Source organism: Oncorhynchus mykiss, chromosome 21 (genome assembly GCF_057628025.1).
Source record: "Oncorhynchus mykiss isolate SJ-2025 chromosome 21, ASM5762802v1, whole genome shotgun sequence".
Lineage (NCBI taxonomy): Eukaryota > Metazoa > Chordata > Actinopteri > Salmoniformes > Salmonidae > Oncorhynchus > Oncorhynchus mykiss.
Window position 1 is genome coordinate 34,279,080 of NC_143042.1, and position 17,856 is coordinate 34,296,935.

General features: G+C 42.8%; 2 protein-coding genes across 5 annotated transcripts; both read right to left on the bottom strand.

Annotated features, from left to right (window-relative positions):
• Nucleotides 1–1,887: 1,887 nt before the first annotated feature.
• LOC110500407 (E3 ubiquitin-protein ligase TRIM39) lies at nucleotides 1,888–10,564 on the bottom strand. Its single transcript, XM_021577767.3, has 9 exons — nucleotides 9,570–10,564; nucleotides 7,033–7,266; nucleotides 5,367–5,578; nucleotides 5,051–5,210; nucleotides 4,803–4,898; nucleotides 4,064–4,297; nucleotides 3,502–3,649; nucleotides 2,949–2,975; nucleotides 1,888–2,745 (listed from the first exon to the last, which is right to left on the bottom strand). Exons 2-9 carry the CDS (start codon nucleotides 7,240–7,242, stop codon nucleotides 2,207–2,209), a joined length of 1,626 nt encoding a protein of 541 aa, XP_021433442.3. The 5' UTR covers nucleotides 7,243–7,266; nucleotides 9,570–10,564; the 3' UTR covers nucleotides 1,888–2,206.
• LOC110500408 (E3 ubiquitin-protein ligase TRIM47) lies at nucleotides 9,570–17,831 on the bottom strand. Of its 4 annotated transcripts, none has more exons than XM_036957817.2 (5): nucleotides 17,397–17,831; nucleotides 15,874–16,033; nucleotides 15,299–15,671; nucleotides 10,706–10,945; nucleotides 9,570–10,564 (listed from the first exon to the last, which is right to left on the bottom strand). In XM_036957817.2, the coding sequence occupies exons 2-5, from the start codon at nucleotides 16,029–16,031 to the stop codon at nucleotides 10,442–10,444; spliced, it is 894 nt and encodes a 297-aa protein (XP_036813712.1). In that variant the 5' UTR covers nucleotides 16,032–16,033; nucleotides 17,397–17,831; the 3' UTR covers nucleotides 9,570–10,441. The 4 variants fall into 4 exon arrangements, with proteins under 4 accessions (XP_036813712.1, XP_036813711.1, XP_036813713.1 ...); XM_036957816.2 differs by lacking the exon at nucleotides 17,397–17,831 and adding an exon at nucleotides 16,980–17,077; XM_036957818.2 differs by lacking the exon at nucleotides 17,397–17,831 and adding an exon at nucleotides 16,976–17,042.
• Nucleotides 17,832–17,856: the final 25 nt, after the last annotated feature.

Sequence of the window (17,856 nt, forward strand, 5' to 3'; positions counted from 1 at the left end):
TGTCGGTAGCATGTTTCATGAGCTGAAATAAAAGATCCCAGAAATGTTCCATACACACAAAAACGTATTTTGCTCAAATGTTGTGCACAAATTTGTTTACATCCCTGTTAGTGAGCATTTCTCCTTTGCCAAGATAATCCATCCTCCTGACAGGTGTGTCATATCAAGAAGCTGATTAAACAGCATGATCATTACACAGGTGAACCTTGTTCTGGGACAATAGAAGGCCACTCTAAAATGTGCAGTCACACAACATAATGCCACAGATGTTTCAAGTTTTGAGGGAGCGTGCAATTGGCATGCTGACTGCAGTAATGTTGACCAGAGCCGTTGCCAGAGTTTAATGTTAATTTCTCTACTTTAAACCGCATCCAACATCGTTTTAGGGAATTTGGCAGCACGTCCAACCTGCCTCACAACCGCATACCACGTCACGTGTATGGCGTTGTGAGGGCGAGCGGTTTGTTGCTGTGCCCCATGGGGGCGGTAGGGTTATGGTATGGGCAGTTATTAGCCATGGACAATGAACACAATTGCACTTTATCAATGGCAATTTGAATGCACTGAAATACTGTGATGAGGTCTTGAGGCCCATTGTGAGGCCCATTTTTTTAATGTATCTGTGACCAACAGATACATATCTGTATTCCCAGTCATGTGAAATCCATAGATTTGGGCCTAACAAATGTATTTAAATTGACAGATTTTCTCCTACTAACTGTAAATCTGTAAAATCTTTGAAATTGTTGCATGTTGCGTGTATATTTTTTGTTCAGTATAGGTATTAAGAAGTCATTGAAAGTAGATTACCTTTAAAAAAATGTAAATGTTTAATTGAATTTTACTTTCTGAATTGACTGCCTTCATTTCCAATTCCAATTGACCCTAAACCTGGCCTACATGAAATCACATCTGAATACTCAAACGTTCTCTCAAAGAGATCCTACTCTAATTCCTGATTCTAAACATTCCCAAACTTTAACTGGAGTTGTTCAGTCTGATGCTGATTCTCCTCTTCTTGCTCATGACCCATTTGACCTTGTGGAAGTGCCTTCTTAATGCTAGAGGGGAAGCACTGACACCATCTGGGAGTTTTCCAACACTAAACAGTCATGGGAAGATTATAACACTGATGTGTGTAATATTATCTAACGTCATCTTCCCCTTTCCCAGTACTCGTATGGGCTGGGAACTCTCTGTGATAACTTATTTACAGTACTTTTACAGTACATCCTGCATTATACAACAATGAGAACACTGCAACTAGTAACTTTATAAAGTAAAATACTGTTACTTAGTTGCATAATACTGTACATTTGGAAAACTGTAGAGCGGCTGCATTAGTTTGAAATTGTACAGTTAGGTTAATGAAATTATTGGAAGCCATTTATTTTTGCAACTCGCTGTTTTCTTGTTTGTGTATTTATGACATCAAAAAAGAAATGGGCAAATGTTGCACAATCCAGGTGTGGAAATCTTTTAGAGACTTCCTCAGAAAGACTCTCACTTGTAATCGCTGCTAAAGTTGCTTCTACAAAGTATGGACTCAGGGGTGCTAATACGTACGTAAATGAGATATTTCTGTATTTTATTTGGGCCATTATGGGTTATTGTGTGTAGATTGCTGAGAATATTTTATTTATTTAATTCATTTTGAATTCAGGCTGTAACATGACAAACTGTGGAATAATGTGGGGTATGAATACTTTCTGAAGGCACTGTCATTGTATGTGTGGGGTACAGAGGTGAGGTAGTCGTAAAAAAAACAATGTTAAACACTATTATTTCACAAAGAGTGAGTCCATGTGACTTGTCAAGCTAATTTCTACTCTTGAACTAATTTAGGCTTGCCATAACAAAGTGTTGAATACTTATTGACTCAAGACATTTCAGATTTTCCTTTTTTATTCATTTGTAAAAGTTTCTAAAAATATAATTCCACTTTGACATTATGCGGTATTGTGTGTAGGCAAGTGACAAAACGTTTCAATTTAATACATTTTAAATCCGGGCTGTAACACAACAAAATGTGGAAATAGTGTGTGAATTTTCTGAAGGCACGGTGTACAAAACTATTAATTCAAATATTTATATGTGTAATAAAGTACAACATTTGTATCTGACCCTAACCCAACCCTAAACATGGCTGTAGCCCTAATCCTAGCCTGAAACAAGTCTTTCACCTTCAATGCCAAACAATGATTGATCAGCCTATTTCTGTGATGACCAGTGGATCTGAGTTCTTCTTCCCATTCAGAAGATGTGGGCTGAGATATGGATACATTTCCCCAGTGAAGGAATACCCAGTGAAAGAATATATATGAGCCTTAGCTTCCACATCATAAAAAGACACCAACCCTTCCTCATAATCCACAAACACCCCCACCTTCTGGGGTTTCTCCATCAGTGACAAGAGAAAAGGAGGGTCCCCCAAGGCTCCGTATTGGTCCCCATTATAATGCACTATTGCCCAGTAACCATTAGTAGGATTCACAGAGAGTTGCCCCTTCCTGTTGGCATCTCCTCTTGCAATTCCCAGATCCCAACCCGTCTTGTTCCCGACATCCACCTCCCAGTATGATCTCCCAGACGTTAACATGTTGTGCCCCAGCACGCTGCCGAAGTGATCAAAGCGATCCGGACGGTCAGGGAGGTCCTGTATCTTCCCTCCGTCTCTCACCTCTTTCCCGTCCTCAGAGAGAACCAGCTGTATGTTGGCTGTGTCTGGGTCCAGGGTCACATCAACTGAATAATATCAGATATGGACGTTATTGTTATGACAAGATACAGCACAGTATTTGGGCATGTACAAGGCCTATCAGTTGGCCTGAATGAAGTTAAAATGTGGCCTACTACAAAGTGAATGTGGTTGAGATCGATGTATGTTAATGAAGATTGAAGTCTTTATATACTAATGTATTTCTACCCTGAAATGTAACAATACACACCTGCAAACTTCAGGATCCTCTCAAGTTCTGTGGAAGAAACACATTTTTGGGCTGTCATGGTCAATTGTAGTATGACAAAGTTAAACAAAGAATACAGCAATGTATGCAGATTATATGTCTAAAATGTACAGTGCATTAAAAAAGTATTCAGACCCCTTTGACTTTTTCCACATTTTGTTACCTTACAGCATGAACTGACAACTGTGTGACATTATATAGACAGGTGTGTGCCTTTCCAAATCATGTACAATCAATTGAATTTACCACAGGTGGACTCCAATCAAGTTGTAGAAACATCTCAAGGCTGATCAATTCTAACAGGATACACCTGAGCTCAATTTCGAGTCTCACAGCAAAGGGTCTGAATACGTAAGTAAATAAGGTAAAAAAATAAATTAGCTAAAAAAAATGTAAAACTTGTTGGAAATGTATTTATTTAATCCATTTTTAGAAAAAGGCTGTAACGTAAACAAAATGTGGAAATGGTCAAGGGATCTGAAAACCTTCCGAATGCATTGTATATGTATGGTTTTCAACACTGCTGTCATCTCACCAATCGAGGAGAGCTTCTCAAGCTCCTGCTCAATTTTCTCCATCATGGCTGAACGGCTGCTTCTCATGGTACCAAAGGAGACTTCAGTATCAAGTGAGACCTCAGTCCAGTCTCTACCATCACCCAGCCCCGACAGAGATGGGAAGGTCTGGTGGAGAGACAGATGGAGAGGAAAGAGAGAAGAAAAAAGAGACTGTCACAGAGAAAGATGATTCAACAGTTTTATTTCGTTATATCATTATAGTGTATAATTATATAAATCAAATTTGAAAACAATTTGACAGACAATAGTCGCCCAGTCCAGTCCATGCATTTCACACATACTGGTACACAAACACATGCATCAACCAACTTAGGAACAGCTTGCGGACTTTTCAGTCACCTAGCCCCATACAGAGTGCGAGCAGCTTGTAGACTGTTCAGTCATCTTCCCCAATACAATGCGAGCAGCTTGCAGGCTGTTCCGTCAACTAGAGTGATACAGTCCCGGGAGGAATCATTTGTGGGTGATCTATGCCGCTCACAGAGCAAAAGGGTTAAACGTTCAAGTAAAGTCGCTCACCTGCAGGAAGTGAATGTGATCCTCTAGGTTAGCAACGTCCTCCAGCTGACCGATGATGTCTCTCAGCTGTCTGATCTCTTTCTGCAGCTCTTGGGTGAGTTCTTCTGCCTCTCGCTCCATGTCCTGTTGCCTCTTCTCCAGGGGCCTGAGAGCCTCTCGCCGGGTCTCCTCTACAGTGGTCATCACTACTTCAAACACAGAGTCTATCTCCCTCCTCTCCCTGTCCAGTTGGGCCTAAAGGGATAGGTGGTGGACAACAACTAAGTAATACCTCAATGTCGATCTCATTCCCTCTCTGTTTTTCCCTCTCTGTCGGTCTCACTTTTCACTTGGCTTTTCTCTGTGCTTGTCTCACTGTCTGTGCGTGTACCGTATGTCTCATGTCTCCAGCTCTCTTTCTGTATGCACGTCTCACACTCTGTACCTCTTGTCCCTCTCTGTGTACAACGGGTCTCTCTGTCTCATGTTTAACTGTCTCACTGCTACAGTGCTCCACCTCTGCATGTGGACTTGTAGTACCGCACTCTGACTCACACAGGACTCCCCTTGCAGGCATATACCTAATGTATTTATGCATGCAGTCCTTAGTACAAAATATATATATTTCTCTCTCTCTCTCTCTCTCTCTCTCTCTCTCTCTCCCCCTCTCTCCCTCCCTCCCTCCAGAGCACTGTTACAGCACAGCTCTGTGCTTGCAGGTAGACATGTAGTACCTCACTCTGAATCACTCAGGACCCACCTTGCAGAGGTCCATGGATTCCCTGATCTCCTCCACCTTTCTCTCTCTCTCCAGGATCCTTTCCTGCATCTCAGCCAGGCTGCTGCCCAGCTCACCCTTGTAAATGAAAAAAAAACATGGAAAGAAAAAGGAATCATACATTAGTTTATCATTATTAATGTAGTAATCACGCAATACACACTCTCCTTCAGACTCACCCAATACTATACACATAGCCATAATTGAACCCTTAGGAATTATGACCTCACCTTCTTCTTGTCCCACTCCGTTTCTGTGGAGACGACCTCGTGACCCTCCTCCATGCAGAGGGCACAGACACAACGCCCATCCGCCCTGCTGTACAACTCCAGGGGTCGACCATGGGTCAGACAGGCCCTCCCATCCAGGTCATCCACAGGGGCCACCAACCTATGTATACACATGTTTACACTTTCCAATCAAGAAAAGTAAGAATAAAAAACAAGTGTATCCAAGTGTGTTTTCTGGTGTATTTCCTATTATGTAAATTCAGAGTTTCTTCAAGTTCTTTGGTATGAACTGTGATTAAGAATCAATAAAGTCAACCTGTGGCCCTTCAGCCTTTCTGCAGAGGTGTGGGTTTGCAGGTGAGTCTCGCAGTATGAGGCCAGGCACAGCAAGCAGGACTTATGGGCCTTGAGTTTTCTCTCAGTGCAGACATCACAGGCCACCTCGCCCAAGGCTCCGGAATATTCCTCTGGCTTACTTTCCTGGGCCTTCTTCAGTTCTTGGATTAGGGACCTGAGGATGATGTTCACCTGTGGGTAACATTGTATTGCGCTATTATGCTTTGTTTATGCATTCATTATTCAATCTAATACAACTTTATTTATCACCTCAGGGACAATTAAGAAAAGCAAACCAGTTTTTTATTCCTTATTTTATCCGGTGAGTTGACTGATAATATGTTATTTACGTCAATGACTTACAGAAAGTTATAAAACATAGTCAAAATGTATACTTAACTGACAAAATATATAAGCAAGCAAAAAAACACAAACATTCGAAAATGTCATAGAAACGTAAGATTGAGCATAGAATCATAAGAAACACGTTCTTCCTTAAAAAGGTCCTCAGACAGCCGTCTGAACTGCCTCAGAGGCACCAATTCCTCCAATTTCAGCGAACTCGGTAGACTCAGGCGTACTCAACTCTTACCCTACGAGGTCCGGATGACCGCTGGTTTCCTGTTCTACCTGATAATTAATCTCACACACCTGGTGTCCCGGGTCTAAATCAGTCCCTGGTTAGAGGGGAACAATGTCAAAATGCAATGGAACTGACTTCGAGGTCCAGAGTTGAGTTCGAGGGCTGTAGACCATTCCATAAGCAAGGTGCAAAATAGCCTTAAGGCAGATTTCCCTAACTCTGTCGAGATCTAAGGGATCTCCAGGGTGAGCCATCCCTGAGACCGTGTCTGATTTCTGTAGGATAACAGAGAAGTGAGGTACGGTGATCGTTTACGCAAGAGGGATTTATAAACAAAAAAAAGGGTGCAAATGCATCTATGAAACTTCAAACTTGGCCAGTCTACTTTCTGGTACAGAGTTCAGTGATGTGTGCTGAAACTAGCACCCGTAATAAAGTGTAATGCAGAAACTGCATCCAGTGGCCTCAATACAGTGGCAGCTGAGTTCATATTAGATGTTATCGCCCGTAGTCTAAGACAGGAGTGAATGTCGACTGAACTATGTGTTTACTGCTATTGAACGAAAGGTGTGGCATGTTCCGTTAAAAGAAGCCCGTTCTTAACAAACTCCTTTACATGCTCTTTGAAGGAAAGCATATCATAAATCTAGATGCCCAGAAATGTATACGCGGTGACACGATCAATGAGAGCACCATCCAATGTATGTATGCATAAATCATCGGACACATTTTTGTGATTTGTGAAGAAAAATCCATATACTTGGTTTTTTACCTGCATTACATACCAATATAAAGCTCAACGAAGGTTACAAGTATCATTATCAACACATTCTCCACACAAAAAAAAAAATTAAGTACACAACAGACATCATACCCCAATACAATACATCCACCCCAACCACATGTGACGTATTTATGTTGATGTAAATACTGCCAACTAGTGGGGGAAAATGGCTGAGACAGGATGTGTTATATTGAGTTTTTCTAGGACTTAACTGCCTTATTACTTGTGAGTTTGTCCATAAATGCATCGTGAAGAAGAAGAGGAAGACTAGTACTTCACCTGCGGGTTACCCCTCAGATGCTTCTTGCAGAGGGGGCACGTGAGGTCATTCAAGTGGAGGTTGCGGCCCAGGCAGGACTGGCAGAAGCTGTGGCCACAGTGGGTGGTGACGGGGTTTTCAAACAGGTCTAGACAAATAGAGCAGTAGAGATGGTGCTTGATCAGAATGGGGGTGTCCATGTTGACGGAGTGTAAGGAAGAGGAGGCCATGTCTGGAGCTGGAGTCCTTTAAACCTGTCAATATCAAGTATTTCAGAGTGTTGGTCGTCTGCAATTTGATAAATAAAAAAGTTGAAAGAGGTGTTGTTGGAGATTCATTATTTATCATTAATACCCTGCTGAAAAAAAAACAGCATTGACCAGCTGATCATGATGGTGACTTCACTGTGTTTTGGACAATGATGACCAGCATAAGCTGGTGATGCTGGTAACAATCATCAAAGTGCTTAATTATTTATTTTTTCCCAAATACAGTGGCGACAACAGGCCTGCAAGCAGTGTTGCCAACTCCTCAGTAAGGAAAGTAGCTATTGGCTGTCCTAAAAGTTGCTAAATGACGTCATCACCGAATTTGCATAATTGGCCATGTGCATGTAATTGCGATGGACACTGTAGGAGAGAGGAATAACGTGGGTGCAATAATTGAATAACATAGATTTCTAAATTAATTTTGCAACGCTCGCGCACGCGACACGTGCGGTGTGGTCAGCCCGTCCCCAAATTAATATAATTGGTTGAGAGTTTGTTTTGATATTTGATCACACCAAACGCGATCACCTGCATGTAGTGATCGCGTTTGGTGTGGGGGGGACAAAATACATTTATGCACGATGGGGCACAGTCGGTTTGGGTTCCGTGTAACAGGCTGACCACACCGTTCGTGTCGCGTGCGTTGCAACATAAATGTTATTCAATTATTGCACCCACACTGCTCGCTCGCAGCAACGAGCGTCTGCGTTGCCAAGGGCTAAAATAGAAATCTATTTCTGACACAGATTGCGCTGCAAGTCCTGCCTCACCCATCTCCTCATTGGTTTATAGAAGGGGGTACCAACGTGCCATCTCCTCATTGGTTATACCCACGTGGGCGACTGAGAGATGAACGTCAGTGGCGGTATTGCACCTAATTTATGAATGTTGCCAATCTCAATATAAAGTCAAGAGAAGAAAAAGCCTGGAAGGAAGAGAGATGACTATAAATAATTCGGTTGACCGTTTTATGTGTGGATTAAATGGTGGAGTAGAGGACCTTGTGCATTTCAGGTAAAATAACAACTCAATGTTTATATCCCAGGACAAATTAGCTAGCAACAGAAAGCTAGCTAAATAGGACAAATTAGCTAGCAAGTGCAAGCTAACTAGCTAAATTGCCATAAATGTTTAATGCTTTTCGACCGGTCCCCAAATTAATATAATTGGTTCAGAGTTTGTTTTGATATTTAAACCTGCGTGTCATGATCGCGTTTGGTGTGGGGGGACAAAATAAATGTATGCACAATGGCACACGCGCGCAGCCTGTTTGGGTTCCGTGTTAGACCATGCTGGACCAGTATAGACCCGCATGGACCAGCATCACCAGCCTAAACTGGTCACCAGCATACCAGCTTGAGTAGCTAGTCGGCCAGCCTACCCAGCTAGATGATGCTGGTCGGCCAGCATAAGCAGATAGAACATGCTGGTCATACCAGCTTGAACAGCATCAGAACAGCATGGACCATCTTGAAATTTAGTCGAGTATATGCTGTTTTTTTCAGCAGGGTAAGTATTCATCATTCACTGAGAGACTAAAAGCATATCACCGATGTCATCTCTTTCCAATGCTGCCTCTCAAGTTTTGATGAAAGGAAGGAGTTTATGTGCTTTCTTGGTCTTACTTTTAACTACCCACAAATCACAATTTTGGAGATTCTGGAAGGCAGTTGCACCACTGAATTACAGTGAATTACTGCCCTCTGGTGGTCGGAGTACAGCAAACTCCAGAGTACATTGTCTACTGAGGTAAATGAATTAGCCAAATGAGAGTGAGCAGTGAGCACACAGACATGCGGGTATGCCCACAGATGGTCTGACTGGCGCACCTAGGTAATGAGACAAGCCCGAAGGCACTTGTGTACCTACAGTAACTTCCGTATCACAATAATCAGAACACAATAAAGAATAAAACAACCACAAACATGACACATAATAGCAGTATATGATAGAAGTGTACTTTTTTTATATGTTTTGACTATATTTTAAAGAGTTATTAAATAAGGGAAATTGTTGACTGGTTTTGATACAGAAATGAGAAAAACATTGTCGTAATTATTGTAATGTGTCAAAATGTACAATAAGTATATCTATAGTACAGTACCTTATTTCATCTCATTTATTACATGTATAAGCATTGTACGTGTCAATCATACTTACATTGTACATCATCAACCAAAAACAATCAATTACAAATGACATGTATACCTAATTTCTTGACAGTAGCATAATGTACACTTAAAAGTAATACACTGTTATATATGCAACAAAGAAAGTATTGCCAGTACCTTTCAGATGATGTGAACTTCCTTTACTCTGGGCTCATATGGGCATCCTTTACTTTGTCCCATTCTTTTTCCCCTTTAAGTTTCATTTCAGCTAAAATAATGACCAGTTCCCTTTCCGTGAAGGAGGTATGTCTTCATCAGTAGTAGAATTGGCCTATGCATGGGTGTGTGGAAAACCTGTTTATGCGTGTGTGTGTCAGAGGAGCCTGGTGGGAGGAGCACGGGCTCATTGTAATGCCTGCAATGGAATTAAGTGGAACGGTATCAAACACAACCATATGGAAACCACGTTTGACTCGATTCCATTGATTCCATTCCAGCCATTACAATGACCCCATCCTTCTATAGCTACTTCCATCCGTCTCCTCTGGTATGCACATGCAGTTTCTTTTACTTGAGAATTGAAAGTCAAACACCTTTCCATTAGGCTAACGATAGGCTACAGTATTCACTTAATCCAATGACAAACTCTGCTAAATGCACAATCACAAATTCGTACAACCCTGCATAATACTTGATTGGTGGTCATACATTCTCTGGCACGGTACTAAACATTTTGAATAAATTCTAAGATAAATGATATATATATATAAATTAATTAATTAATTAACATTTACTCTGGTCAAATTGTAACAAGACATAAATAATCCACCATGGCTGCACACTGTGGATAGGATAGGCACAATGATAAACTCGACATAAGCATAAATGATACACATTAAAGTCACATTTCCTTTGGTAAAATGCTAAGTCAAGGTTACAATGAACAAATAGTTCCCGATATTTCTCATTTCCCACTTGAGGACAGAACGATGTTAAACAATCATAAAATGTTCCTGAGTAAAAAGACGTGTCTTATTTTAGGAGGAGGCTCAATGTAGTTTTCTACTATCTCTTGAGGATATTTCTAGTTTCCCCTGTAGTTCTTGGATCAGGGACTTGATGATGTGTGACCAGTCCTTGTTGTGTAGAGGAGTGGACAGTGATGGAAATCTCTATATGTAGAGGGGGGAAACCCGTCAAAAAGAGTAACAACTTGTTGTTGGGCTCATTTGTGTTGTGAAATATATATATATATGTTATATGTTACAAATGTTAACATTTGATTTATAAAGACAGGAAATGGGGACACTGACTTGTAGAAGGGTGAGGTGGTCCTCGGTGTGTGAGAGCTGCTCCAGCGCAGTGCTTCTCCTCTGTAGCTCAGTGATTTCCTGCTCCATCTCTTTGACGAGCCCCTCAGCCCGCCTCTCTGCTGCTTTCTGCTTCTCCTCAGTCACGTCAACGAGCCCCGCTGATTGTTGGAGGTCCTCCATCTTCTTCAGTCTCTCCTGGATCATCTGCTGAAACTTCATCATGGACTTCTTTAGCTTAACCTGTGGATGAGTCAGTGGACTTCAAATCAGAAGAACGTACAATATCAGTCAACTCTCTAAGTTGGGAAAACACGTTTCAAAATATCTGCGGACTCAGTTAAATCATATCTGCATTTTGGCCTAATGTTTGAAAACCCTGAATCGCTTACAGTACATACTGTATGTACGGATGCATGTACAGATTCTTACAGATACAGTATCTCTGAATGTTAGGTGTATGTGCTGTACAAATGATTTAATGACTTTGTGACGGAGAAGTTCGTCACTGGCAGCGGGCAGGATTTGGTCAACTAACACACCCACACTCATCTCCCCATCCCTGCTCCGTTTTCAGCTACATTAGCAACGTGGGTAGGCACAAGTTAATTTAGCGATCTCAGGTCATACATTGCACACATCACTCTTACCTCCCGTCAGTAACAGCTGGGTATGGTATGAAGAATTCGCAGGCAACCTTTCATGTTTAATCTAAGTGATGTTTTTTTGTACTTTTGTACTCAATGTTTTGGATCACCGCTCTATTTGTGCCGGTTTCTCTCTCCGTCTCTGTAGCTTCCGGGTATGCTGGAATAAGGACTACTAAAAATGCTGACCCAGTACATCCTGTCCTTTGACCTTTTGATCAATCTGTGTAAATGGCCACAAAATCCTGATACACAGTATCCCGACATCTCTTAAACAAATCAGACGGATCAACACCCTCCTCACCTTCCTATAGTTTCTCCGAACACTTCTAGATCAACTACCGGAGGTGCGAGTAGCCATGGAGGATTGATAGGAAAAGCTACTTTTAGACTAAACTCCCTTCAACACAGTCCCATCTCCTTCGCCTCGGTATTACCCACCCACCGCTTGTGTTCTGTCTTCGCTTATGTTCCCTGCATGCCTGTAAAATCCCTTTCGCGGGATGAGACACCCCTTATCCCGGTAGGTTGACCCAATAATCAATTGCCAGCTGCGGTCTTCTAATCTGCAATGGCATATCCCCCATCTCCACCTGTAGTGCAGCCAATGGGGAGGTCTGAAACATCCCACTACATACTCTGAGTCCTTGCCCCTGTATGACATCTGGCCTTTCCAATGAGGTGCAGGCCGGCTAAACCATACGCTATACTGCCAAGGTCTATTACAGATCGGATCAATGCAACATACATGGTCCTCAATGAGGAACGCCCAGCCCCCCCACTCTTTCCCCATCAAACAGCACCTTCTTACACTTCCCGACCACTCTCTCAATGTGTTCTGCACCAGGTCAGTCTAGTGTCAAACTATACCCCAAGGAACCTGAAAGAAACCACCCTCTCCAAGTTTTTCCTCATATAACCTCAAGCATACCTCATCTCTCACCTTCCTCCTGGTACAGAACATTAATGCCCACCGCTCTACCTCATCAATTGCTTCCTGTACCTTCCTGACTATGTATGGAACATTTCTTCCTCTCTTCCATAAGGCCCCATCATCTGCAAATAACATCCTCCCAATATCTGGCCGTACCTGAGAGTAAACATCATTGATAATGATTGAGAACAACAGAGGACTAATCATGCTCCCCTGTGGTGTACCGTTATCCACTAGGTAGCTGCCCCCAACCCCCCTTTACGCTGCTGCTACTCTCTGTTTATCATATATGCATAGTCACTTTAACTATACATTCATGTACATATGTACATGCTACCTCAATTGGCCCGACCAACCAGTGCTCCCGCACATTGGCTAACCGGGCTATCTGCATTATGTCCCGCCACCCGCCAACCCCTCTTTACGCTACTGCTACTCTCTGTTCATCATATATGCATAGTCACTTTAACCACATCTACATGTACATACTACCTCAATCAGCCTGACTAACCAGTGTCTGTATGTAGCCTCGCTACTGTATATAGCCTGTCTTTTTACTGTTGTTTTGATTTCTTTACTTACCTATTGTTCACCTAACACCTTTTTTGCATTATTGGTTAGAGCCTGTAAGTAAGCATTTCACTGTAAGGTCTACAGCTGTTGTATTCGGGGCATGCAACAAATAAACTTTGATTTGATAGAGACTTCCCCAACCTCACCTGGATAGACCTTCCAAACAGGAAATCCTTCATCCAGTTGTATGTTCTTCCGCCTACCCCCATAATATCAAGGTTGATTAACAACCCCTCCTTCCACATCATATTATACAACTTCTCCACGTAAAAAAGTCAGCTACAACAGTCTCCATGTTCAGCTGAGCATTCCTGACTTCCACTTCTAAGCAGAGCACTGGGTCCATAGTTTCCCTACCCTTCCTGAACCCACTCTGATGTGGTGATACTAGCCCCCTGCTCTACAGGAAGTAAGTTAGGCTCTCCGTAATCAGACGTTCCATAATCTTACATACATTTTGATTTTAAAGCTATTGGCCGATAGGTTGTTGGCCTTGTTGGGTCCTTCCCTGGCTTCCGGATTGGTACCACTACTGCCTCCTTCCAGCTGGCTGGTAGTCTCCCCTCCTCCCACCCTCTGTTGTACAACACCAATACCTTATCCAGTGCCTCATCACTAAGACGGGCCAATATAACATAGCGCACCTTATCTTTCCCAGGTGGAGTTAACCCAGCCTTACCCATTGTCCTTTCCATCTCAGCCATGTCAAATGGTGCATTCAACGCATCATTTGCATCCTCTCTCCTATCCAGCACTCCAGGATGCTCCTCTCTCGTTCTCTTTCTCCCCACTACCCCTCCTCTGACAAATCATCTCTGCCTTCTCCTCATCTGTTACTGCCACATCCTTCCCCACTCGTCAACATGGGATAAGCCTACTCCCTTCTGACCCCACTCATCTTCTCAATCATCCCCCCCCCCCCCCCCCCCCCCCCCCCGACTCCCTCATCTACCCGTCGCCCTTCCAATGGTGTCACAGACCTCTCTAGACCTCTTGGCCTGAGGGACAGTTCTCCTCACCAGAGCCTGGGCCTGCCTTATACTGAATCAGATGGTGGAAGTTATGCGTCCTTTTCCGTACTCCAAATGCCCTGTTCCTGCTCCTCACCAACGCCCCACATTCCTCCATCCACCTTGGGACTGCTTCCCTACTCGTCCTCCCTGAACTCTTAGGTATAGCGTCAGTAGCTGTCCCCACTAAAGCTGTTCTCACCCAGTTATTCATACTATCCACATCCCCTCTCATATCTACCTGAGCCATCACCTCCTCACTCAACTCCTGAAACTGATCCCACTTTGTCCTTCCAAACAACCAACCTCCCGACTCCGTCCACTGACACCACCTGCTCCCTCCGGCCTACTGTGCATACTATGGGGTAATGATCACTCCCTACTGTCAACTCCCCCCCATACCCCACACTCACAGATTCCTGCCATGGCACTAGATACCAGAGTGAGGTCCAAGACAGACGTTTCCCCTCTGGCTCCATCCTGGTCCCTCAGCAATCATTCAGGCACACCAGATTCTCCATCACTTGGCCATTTCCACCCCCCCACCCCCATTAAAATCTTATAGTAGTTCACTACCATTAGCACCCCTCATCTCAACCACACCTCCACCACCACTACGAGCCACTACATATGCCTGTACGGTAAACTCCACAGTACATTTGAGCCATGTTTCCAGCACACAAATCACATCAGGCTTAGCTGGCATGTCTACAATGAACTGCTTGAACTCCTGCCCATTAGCCAACAGGCTTTGAGCCTTCCATTGTAGTACTATCACAATAACTAAGACCCAGTAAAAATGACTCCAAGACCCGAACTACGGCAATCAGGCTGGGTTTGTAGTGCCCAGCCACGATTCATGTGTATTGGTGTATTGAAAGATACCATGTCAGTAGCTATAGGGTTATGTAAACGTGTTATGTTGTGATATATTGTATTATGATAAACCAATTGCAAAGGTTCAATGAAGATATGTCTTGATATGTTTAGCTGAGTGGAAAATGTAGGCTTTGATGTTTGTGATGGCTTAATGAATTCATGAGTTCGGTATGTTCTGATGGTAGGGGCTTCCCCTACAAAATGAGCCTCTCTTTCAGTTCAAGGGGGGACCTTTCTCATTAAGCTGTTCATTGAGCGCTGGTTAGCTGTCCCCATAATGTGTACTTTTGTGGTAGTACGGTTTTCTTTCAGAATCACTATGTAAACAAACACACTTGCACAGAAGTGCTTTTACGGCTCCGCCAGCGTTTTATTTGGTAGAGTTTAAGTTTAATATAGGCTTAAGTTTGAGTTAAGGTTTTTCAGTTTAGCCTTCCGGCCTACTCTACGCGACAGACTTGGTACATAAACTGTTGAATGAATGCAATGTGAAATCTCAACATGCTAACTATAATTTTCCACCAAAAAAAACATATTAATGTATTTGTCTTGCCTTCCTTTTTGTTGCTTCCATGGCGATGGTGACCACCCGATGACCCCTGTGATCAGTCTGGACACACATAGCACAGATGCAGGTCTGATCGCTCCGACAAAACCTGGCCAACTGCCTCCCGTGGAGTCTACAGACAGGCTCATCCAGGTTCTTCCACACAGTGACCAGTGGATGGCGCCCTAGAGCCGAGTCCCTGTAGTGAGGCTCCAGGTGCATCTCACAGTACGAGGCCAGGCACACCAGACATGACTTCACTGCTCTACACCGCTTTTCTGGACAGATATCGCAGGGCACCTCACCTGCTCTGAGTGCGGCTTGGTTTTCCTCCCGCGGTGCAACATTATGTAGGGTTGGCTTCGTTTTTAGCTGTGGCCTGATAGGGGAAGTGGTGTAAAAGTGTGTAAAAGTTGCACACACTCTATAGCTGTGTACCCATTTTATACTCATTCAACTATTTGGAGTTGAGCATTATATTAAGTGTGCAACTTTCTTTTTATTATATACTGTATTTAATGTACTATTCAGTCAGTGCCTCTCCTACTGTTTTGTGTGTGTGTCAATGCGTGGCTTTCTACCTTATGGGGAAACATGTCATACAGAGAGGACACTGGCAGGCACCATGGAGTCTCCAGTACTCCCCGATACAGCCCAGGCAGAAGCGATGGCCACAGGGGATAGAGACTGGATTGGTGAAGTCATCGAGACAGATGCAGCATTGAGGCAGTGCAGACATCCCTGAGAAAAGAACAGAGTAAATTGATTTTTTTTTCCCCGTGGAGGAACTTGTTTTTTTTGGAGTGAAATCAGGAAATGGTTTGGTACATGGGTATAAAGGAGGGAAAAAAATCCTGAAAAAATGAGCGTTGTTTGGAAGCATATCAGTTGTAGGATATTGGCTACAATGTTTATAGTTATTGTACAGATAAAGGAAGGCGGCATCTGGGAATTGACACACTCATACACAGGAATGCAAGATCACAATGTCATCATAGTGATGGTTATAAAACGTCATGGCTGAGTCCCAAATGTCACCCTATTCCCTATGGGCCCTGTTCAAATGTAGTGCACAATAAAGGGAATAGGGTGCCATTTAGGATGCATACAACCCCATATAAAGAAAAAGTGTTCCCGGAACTGTGCGTTGTGTAACACTTTATAAATCCTCAATGTAATCTGAACATTAGTGATAATGCGGCTGGCTTCCTCTGTGATTTGGAACAGAGATAGTTAACCCATTAGTGCCTAGAGGCCATTGGACAGTAAACCGTCCATAGCCATTCATACAAACAAAACAGACCACAGAACCGCTGAGACTCTTTGGATTACTTTAATAGGAACACTTATTGGGCAGGTTTCCCCAAACACAGATTAAAATTAGTCCTGGACTAAGAAGCACTTTTAATGGAGAATCTCCACAGAACGTGTATTTTAGTCCTGAACTAGGCTTCAAAAAAAGGCACAGCATCCATCAACCACAACAGAAGCAAATGACCACATACACATGTTAGATGACAGCTTACTTTTAGCAACTGTTCCCCCACCTCTGGCTCTAACTCCTTCTACAGGCACATACAGCATGGCACCACAGTGTAGAAAAACATCAAATGAAAAGTACTTTCATTTATTAATACTAGTGATGTTCATCTAATAATATAAATTATCCAAAACTCATTTTACCTACCAGCTCTGTGCCAAGGATGACGAATTGTCAAATCAGGTCCTAGGCTTATAGTGGCACAAGTGTGTATGTGCTACAAACTAGTACTCTCACAAGGCAAGGACACGCCTTATCACTGCTGGTAAAGGGGAGGTACATTTGGACTCTGAACGAGCTGTATTGCAGCATCCTTATAAACATATTCTTATAAACATTCCCTAAAGTGGAGTTGTTCCTTCCTTGTTCACTCTAATCAGTTTACCCTCTTGCAAATCTTTACTTTACCCTCTTTACTTTACCCTCTTGCAAATCTTACATACACAACATTCAAAAAAAAAAAAAAATGTAAATAAGGAATCATTTCACACACACGTGATCTCAGCAGTGACAACTTGTAATTCCTTTCTAACTTTTATCATTGCTTGTTATCAGGAAACGAACCTCTGTCACCAACAACTGGATTTTCCGGTTTTTGTAGTTTTTGAAACTAGATCCTAGTTTCATGCGTTTCTTTTACGTCTGCGACGTTAGGTTATGAGGTAACAGATTCTACATACACCTCCGCATTTCAATACATCAGAGGAAAATAGTAAGGTTTGCCACGTCCTTTAGTTTTGTGTTAACACCTTTCACGGTGTCTGTATCTTCACTTCGCGGTACTGGATAGACCTCTCAATCTGTACTTTGTACTTCTTTATCCAATCTATGAAAATGACCAACGACTCAGACTTCTTTTTCATGCTGTAGAGTTAAACATAGGGGTAAAGATTCCCGGCGGAGAAAAAGCCAAAGAATAAGTAGATGTGTGACTTTTCCAGCACGTCATAAAAAAGACACCTGTCCTTTCTCGTAATCCACACACACACACTTCTTCTCGGTTTAGGGTTCAGGTAGATAGATG

What these genes read in the sequence shown, in the direction of transcription:
- LOC110500407 (XM_021577767.3), bottom strand. Translation starts at nt 7,242, where the DNA reads ATGGCCTCCTCTTCCTTACACTCCGTCAACATGGACACCCCCATTCTG. An exon ending in CGGAGTGGGACAAGAAGAAG is followed by an intron (nt 4,899 to 5,050) that starts GTGAGGTCATAA and finishes TTCATTTACAAG; the next exon opens with GGTGAGCTGGGCAGCAGCCT. An exon ending in TGAGAAGCTCTCCTCGATTG is followed by an intron (nt 2,976 to 3,501) that starts GTGAGATGACAG and finishes TTTCTTCCACAG; the next exon opens with AACTTGAGAGGATCCTGAAG.
- LOC110500408 (XM_021577769.3), bottom strand. Translation starts at nt 16,876, where the DNA reads ATGCTGTATGTGCCTGTAGAAGGAGTTAGAGCCAGAGGTGGGGGAACA. An exon ending in TGGGGGAACAGTTGCTAAAA is followed by an intron (nt 16,034 to 16,818) that starts GTAAGCTGTCAT and finishes TTCTTTTCTCAG; the next exon opens with GGATGTCTGCACTGCCTCAA. An exon ending in ACCACCTCACCCTTCTACAA is followed by an intron (nt 10,565 to 10,705) that starts GTCAGTGTCCCC and finishes CTCTACATATAG; the next exon opens with AGATTTCCATCACTGTCCAC.